General features: G+C 34.3%; 1 protein-coding gene across 3 annotated transcripts; it reads right to left on the bottom strand.

Annotated features, from left to right (window-relative positions):
- Nucleotides 1–237: 237 nt before the first annotated feature.
- Nucleotides 238–4,802, bottom strand: LOC136968532 (protein tyrosine phosphatase type IVA 1-like). Of its 3 annotated transcripts, none has more exons than XM_067262514.1 (6): nt 4,552–4,802; nt 1,957–2,101; nt 1,055–1,147; nt 855–985; nt 717–791; nt 238–650 (listed from the first exon to the last, which is right to left on the bottom strand). In XM_067262514.1, the coding sequence occupies exons 2-6, from the start codon at nt 2,074–2,076 to the stop codon at nt 554–556; spliced, it is 516 nt and encodes a 171-aa protein (XP_067118615.1). In that variant the 5' UTR covers nt 2,077–2,101; nt 4,552–4,802; the 3' UTR covers nt 238–553. The 3 variants fall into 3 exon arrangements, with proteins under 3 accessions (XP_067118615.1, XP_067118614.1, XP_067118616.1); XM_067262513.1 differs by having other exon boundaries at nt 1,957–2,099; nt 4,535–4,800; XM_067262515.1 differs by lacking the exon at nt 4,552–4,802 and adding an exon at nt 2,925–3,182 and having other exon boundaries at nt 1,957–2,099.
- Between the last annotated feature and the right edge of the window lie 2,857 nt (nt 4,803–7,659).

Below are 7,659 nucleotides of genomic sequence, written 5' to 3'. Positions count from 1 at the left end.
CTCCGAACCGATGATCCGATTTCCTTGACAATTCCTAGGAACCTCCGACAAAGGCACAGCAATTATTAAGCTTCGAAGTGTGTCAAAAAATCACCATCCCCACACACACTAACGTCCACACATACAGAAAAAATCCCAACTTTTTTGCATTTCTCGACATTTCCGGGTCACCGAATCCAAATATGTAAAATTGACCCATCGAAATACCTTTCCTCTGTTATATAACAGCTGGAAAAGTAAAATGTCAGTATTTTCTTTTTATTATAAAAATTATAAAATTTATATACAATGTACAGAGAGAGTATGGTACATAATAAAATACATTTACAAAATAAACTTATTAGTTCCCGAACAAGAAGGAACAATTTTAGGAAGAGCTCCTATGTAAATGTCATTTAGGAACATTTATCCCGCCGAATCGGGGCATTGTCGGGGAGTGTGCCGAACGTATTTGTACCTCTAACTCGATCTTTTGTAACGAATAACCCGCAGTCTTTCGATCGAGAACGACTACTCGATTTACACCAATCGGATCGAACAGCGTTGTGGCTATTTACATCAGAACGCATCCAGTCCGATGGAAACACGAATCAGTTTCGTATTGCCTCAAAAATGCCAATTGCCTGTGATTCATGGCACCCGGACGATACCTACGAACAAATTTGGCATTACATACATTTATTTATTAGCCAGAAATTTACTGATTCGACACTCACCTCCTAATGAACTCGACAGCATCTTCGCTCGTCATTCCCAAGTCCATAAGAGCGAGCGCCACCAAAACGGGTGCCCTGAGGTGATCCGATATAAGTGATTTATTAGATGAGCTGCGAGAACGACAAAATGATACTCACCTCCCTAATCCCGCTAAGCAATGCACTGCTATGCAGCAATCCGGATCTTGCCTAAATGTGGTTTTAACGTGCTTCAACCAGTCAGAGATGATTTTAGGGGGAGGAGGAAAACCATCCCTGAACGTCCAGTCCTAAAAGAAAACCAATTTGGTTGGTGCTAAAGGAGGGCGGAGCTTTTAAAATGCAATAAAGACTCTTACCAAGACTTGGATACCTTCCAGTTCGACTAGCTGTCTGTCGTAAGTTGCCTCACACACCCTCACTAAATGCTTCACGTTACGCATTTGCAATTCCTGTACGACGAAACGAATAATTTAATTATTCTCAGTTGTTTCCTCTTTCTAATTTACCACGGGGGTTAAAATATTAAACATCGATTTCCTTTATCCTACGAAATCTATGTCAACTAACCCATATTCTGGATAATAAACACCATCACGAACGTAACTTTGAATCTCGGAATGCTTAAAGTAATTAATGTACGCCTTCTCTGTACCTCACGAAAGACGTTTCGAAGGTATTATTTTATGTAAATTTTATACATTGGCACAAAACAACCGATTTAACACATGATCAAGTATATATTTAACTAGATCCTGGATCAGTATCGATTTCAACGTGTTTATCTATCAGAAAGTATTTCCTAGACCATGAATATTGCATGGATCAATAGTGCAGTAGGTAAAAATATTCCTAATTCAGGAAAAAACCCCGAGAAATAACAAGGGAAAAAATGCATTATTAAACTCTTAATTAACTACCAGCTCGCTGTTAGTGCGTTATAATGTCATTAATTAAACTATTTTTCCCTGTTAAGGAATTTTAGAGGTTTATAAAATTTAATTAAGAAGCTCGAAGCTCGTTCAAAATAAATTGAATTATCATCACGTGTCAGAAACTTTTCTCGGCTCCGAGAGATTAAATATTTCCGAAATAACCACTTTTTAAACGACAATTCGAGGATGAATCAACATAAAATTTCTGAGAAAACCAATGGTTTTTCCCAGTTTGCACTCCTCTTCCCCTACGACAATAACACGCGCCAGGCACTGACGTCATTTCTGTCGCCACACTGTATTGTCCACACAAGTACCGTATTTACCTTTACAAAGGAAGCGATATTATCGTTGGACGGGCTCTCTAATATTAGAAATTTCCTATTCCTGAACGTGATGTAGGCAGGACGGGTCCTAATTACTTTCGTTTTAAACGACGACGACATTTCGCAACTTCATGTGAAATTACCTGTAAAAAAGAGAAAATTATATTATTGTAGGTCTACGTAAATTTTCCAATTCTTTCTCACGTTATTAAAAAAATTCCCAGGGCGTGACGTCATTGAGGAAATATTCCCTAAGTGACGTCACGCAATGGGTTATCAAACCTAATTAAAAATTATACAATGTTATATATATATACTTCTGTAAAATTTTATGGTTACTGAACGATATTCCCTAACTTTCCCTATTTAGGGAATATTTCCTGAATTGAGACGTTCTGCGGCAATTTAATAGCCTTATTCCCTATTAGATTTTTATTTTTATATACAGTATTTTAATGCTAAAATACTGTATATGTAAAAACATTTTAAAAAATTCCTCGACTTAGAGAATATTCCCTAAATTTCTTAGAAATATTCCCTACTCCATCGTCCCATTTATACCTTTTAATATAATCTAATTTATCGATCCGCATCGTGAAATTTAACGCGTGCATAAAGTTCTCCGTATCGGGAATATTCCCCAATAGCTTTAAAAACAATGAAACGTTTACGCTTAGGGATTTCTCCCGTCACGATAATTAAGCTGGTGACATTTTTAATACATTGTTTATAACCGCAGTAGTCCCGGAGTTTCGGACGAATGCTACTGATATTTCATTAAAAACTACATTTACCATAAAAAAATGCAAAAACTTTAAACAATTCCAAAATGGCCGACACATTGTTGATATAATTACAAAACACAAACGGTCAAGGATAAAGATAATGAGACATGTTTTGCTCGATTGTCGTGTATAAGAAAAGTCACGCGAGACGTTACGATTCGAGTCAGTAATGTGTATATTTACCCGACAGGATAGATCGGTAGAAGGACGTCAGTAAACACGCTCTGTTACATATCCGCTCGACTACTTCCCTTACACTGTACTTTTATTTCTCTCTTCGACTTGATACGCAATTTCCGGGTTTTGTAATAAGCGTTATTAACGTACAATGTTACATCGTTTGGAAATTTAATTATCTCATTATATTCTGTGCTATGGACTCTTTACAAAGACCTAATTGCGTAATAACACCTACTGGCATTCTATACAGTATATTCCTCTATGTAAAATGTTTATATGATCTTACCTCTCAAAACAATGGAATTACAATAGTCTTCCCATTATGGAAGATAAATTAATTGAAATCAGATGATAAGGCATTCAGGCAATCTTAATTTAAGGTATACACTAGTGTTCGGATGGAGATATGTGACTCGATCTACCAAACATATAACAGTCGGTGGTGCGTTATCGTACGGGCAAAATGGGCAATTGCCTGGGTGCCAACAGAGGACCCTAAGCAAAATTTTTATAAGAAATTATTTCTTCCCGAAACTGATGTCTGCCTATAAGCATTTCCTATATCGTGGTAATTTTATAGCCTCTTTCAAGGCCTTCTAATACTGATATGGTATACTTTTACACGTATTAAAGTGAAATCATGCCAGAAGACGACGTAGTTAGTAACAACCACAAACTTAGGTGTCGCAGTCTCGGAGGCGTTGATCACATGATCGTAATCCATCGGTTTAAATCTACTCATAAAATACTATACTCGTTTGACCTCTTCACACGAACTAGGCTTAAAATAAAGCTGCAAAAACAAACATTTTCATTTCTAGAACATGTGTGCATATTAATTACAGAGAAATAACGAGAAATAGCTTCAAAAATAATAAACACGACGATATTTTCATTAAAAACGTTCGGTTTATATTTTTGTATTCTAACTCACTTATTCCCCGACCATCGAGGGTAACTTGGCATATTTTCAGGGGAAAAACACGAAAATCAGTGTGAAAGGTCGCATTAGGGAATTTCCTTATTCCCTAACCTACTTTAAGGTTTTAATTAAAAATTATTAGTAATTCATTTAAGCATTTTGAGGATAACTTCCAATTTGGGAAAAATTTAAAACGAAACAAAAACTTTTACGGAGAAAAAAATAATACAGAGACGACAAATAAGTACGAAATTATTATTTTTAAATATAATAGTTAATAATTAATTTAGGGAATATTCCCTTTCAAAGTCCATCTGTGAGATTATTATTAAGCGATATAAGGAAACAGCTGATCAAATTAACAACAAACGTAGGAGGGGAAATTCCCTCGACTATCGATGTCACTCCCACGTTTAGTTTAGAAATTATATATTATTTTATATAACCAACAGGAAAATCGCGATTTAAAAGTGAACTAATTTTCCTTAAAAACAGGAAAATAACTAAGAAAAATAAATAAATAAAAACGCCAAAAGGGATATTTCCCTTTCGTATAGTTTATATATATAACTTTGAATAGATAAGATCATACAGGAGAGGGATTTTATAGGGTGAAAACTGGGTTAGTTTACAATAGGGTAATTTTTGGTAGGGGAGGTGTTTAGGGACATAAATAATACAAAAAACTCACCTCGTTTAACGAACGAGGGCGGAAGAAATGAGTATAATCCACGAGCTACAGCATATACCCGTACGCAGACACTACTAATTTCAAATTGGCATTACCTCTTTCCGTGCAACAGGGTTTGACTTTCTCGCACGATCCGCCATTGGTCGGGGCTCACCACGTGACCGGGTGGCCATTCAACTTCGTCAAGGTCAGTTATCCGCCGCTGCGTCATACCGATGACGCCAACGGACGTAACAGAATTCCCCCCCATTTAGCGCACATTCCTGTTTGGAGCACTATCGACTTTTTTCATTCTCTCGTGGGCTTTTAACGCGTTTAAGCCACTTACTGATGAATTTTCTTTTTATTTTTTAAAAGCACGTGGGATGTGAAATTGTGACGGGGTCAAAAAAATTGAGGAATTTGTAAATTGTTCTAGTGGGGTAGTATTAAACTGAGAGGAAAAAAGACCTTTAATTAAGCTGTGAGGTCACAGAAGTCAAGTAATAGAACCACGAACTACATCGATAAAAACGATACAATGGAGTCATTTTTACGCGTTAAATTGGGAGGAAAACGCATTTTTATAAAATATTTTCATAATTTTAAGCTTTCACATTTTTTGTAGCCGTAAATCCTCTTTAAACCGTTATCTGTATCAGTACATCTGTACCCAAAAACCGTGTCATTCACGTGTTTCCAATTGACAAAAAATTTTGAAGTATTCGATGGCTTTTTCACGTGAAATTTTGTGTTAAATTGCGTGAAAGTCTATTGTTTCACACACAAATAAAAATTATAACAGAATGTTCCCAGCAAAGATAATACAATGATGAGGGAGTTAACGGCATTCCTAGTAGCGGGCCAACTTCAGATTGGCATGGATAATTAATTTCTCCCAAATGATTTTAAAACTGAATACACCGTAAATATAATAGGGATATTTTATTGTAAGATAAATATGCCGTTTTAATTTTCTAATAATTTGAATTTAAAATATCTGTAGGGTATTTCAGAGTTTTTAAAAATGTCTTCTATCTTCAACCTTTCTAGGAAATCTTGTTTGACATGTGGTAAAGTTGTAATGTTTATATAAAGCGGCTTTTCTGAATATATCTGAAGACAAATATATGATAAGGGAAACCACCTTTCTTATCTCTGTATATGACATCTAAAAATATTTTTGATTCAATCTTTGATAATTCAATTTGCTTTACTGTTTCTGCTTGATTGGTGAAGTGTTTTGATGACAGATAGACAGTGCGTCTCCAACAAATTTTGACCTTTTGCAAACAAGGAAGCTTAACACGGACACCAACAGAAGTTACTGCAGCACTTTTTTGAGAAAACTTCGTAAAGGTATCGGTATCTAAAGGGAATTTAATAAGAGAAAACTGAACTTTCTACTGTTTCGTAGAGAGAGAAGTATGTTTGAAGGGTGTAATTCGCAAGCAAAACTTGGATTTTGAACCTTCTAAGTGGAATTCTATCCTTGTGGATTTTTATAAAAGGTCACTTACTAGAAAAATGACCTTTTAAAATGCAGTAATCCAACTTAAATGACCTTAAAAACACCCACACAACTTTTAAATTTAAATCGTCCAGTATAATAAGTCCTAGTTGATGAAATTCAAATTGAACTCGCACAACTTCATCTCTAGATATTGTTCAAATGAATACAAAATTGCTTAAAACCATCTCTTCCTTTAGATATACTCACATGTTTTTAGCTCTTGTACAAAATTAGGATGTTATATTTTGTGATAATGAGTGGTTTTATAGACTATAATTATAAGATTATAGGGTGACCTTATGTGATATTGTACCCTTCTACTAGTAGGGTCCAGAATTGTATCTAGCTCATTTAATTAAAAAGGAACTGACTTTCTCCTCAAGAAATATTCAAGAACTTAATTTATAAAAAGAGACATTAAAGACAGATTGGGGCAGAGTAATCAACTGAGACAAGCTTTTCTCACAATTATCCTTAATGAGATTTAAAAACCCCTTTAAGGATAATTGAGAAAACAAGCGATTCTCCGTCGTCGTAAGAGTTAACGGAAGCCGAAGATTTGTTTTCGGTTAAAATATCCGAAAGAACAGTTAAATGTTTAAATTAATTAAGCTGCATGATCAATAAAGTGTAGCTTGACCTGCATTCTATAAACTCACTAGTGTGTCTACTAAAAATACTTTTATGCCAGGGAAAACTATTTATCTAATAGGAAAACTAAATGTATTATTAATAAAAGGATTATCTACGATAAGGGAACAAAACAACGAACAAACAAATTTTGAAAATGCAAAATATCTATTGGATGTCACAATAAATACATTTTGGACATTAGCAGCATGACATGGGAAAATTTCAATGATGAAGCAATTAATTAATACCTTCTTCAAAGATCTTGAAAACTTAATTTATGAGTAATATTTTTTAGTAATAAGAACAAGACATGTCAAAAAAATGTACCAATGCACTTAAATATGTTAATGTCAGGATGTTTATATTAGAAAAACTCAATTAGATAAATGCAATCAAAGGTTAGATAAAAGCAATTTTGATGCAAAACATATACACTTGCTGATAATTTAGCAATGCTTCGTCATTAACCATATTCCTGTTTTAAAGTAAATATTTCATAAGTGGACAACTGGATGCGTATTAACTTGCCAAAGTTTGCTCGAGCATAAATTCCTGCCACGAAAGATATTTTTCCACACAAAATCTGTATTAGGTAATTTTTTAAGATTAAGGTAATCCACAGAACTGGGACAAAGAACAATGTGGATTTTTGAAATGTTTCCTGATAATAAAGTGCTTTCTTTCCTGTGATGCTAAGAACATTGTTCGGGTTGAATTGTTTCTATAAATTTCCTTAAAATTTATAATAAAAAAAAGACAAATGATGGGATGTTATTTTTTGAAAACTGAACTTGTAAACAATTGTAGAGTTAATTTTATATTGAAAAATTTGTTGTTAAAGGAACTTCGGTGAGTGAACCGTCGTGTTTCTTATTTTTCAGAAGAGTAAGCAAAAAGTAAAGCAGTTTAAATGATGATAAAATGTTTTCCTGATCTCTGTTGATAGAAATTGTATCTATCAGACTACCAACTACTTAAAAGTAATTCACATAGAGAGAAA

This window comes from Centruroides vittatus, unplaced genomic scaffold (genome assembly GCF_030686945.1).
Source record: "Centruroides vittatus isolate TY-2023 unplaced genomic scaffold, ASM3068694v2 contig_15, whole genome shotgun sequence".
In the NCBI taxonomy this organism is placed as follows: domain Eukaryota; kingdom Metazoa; phylum Arthropoda; class Arachnida; order Scorpiones; family Buthidae; genus Centruroides; species Centruroides vittatus.
Note: the sequence above shows the minus strand (reverse complement) of the source record. Positions and strands in the feature narration are given on the sequence as shown.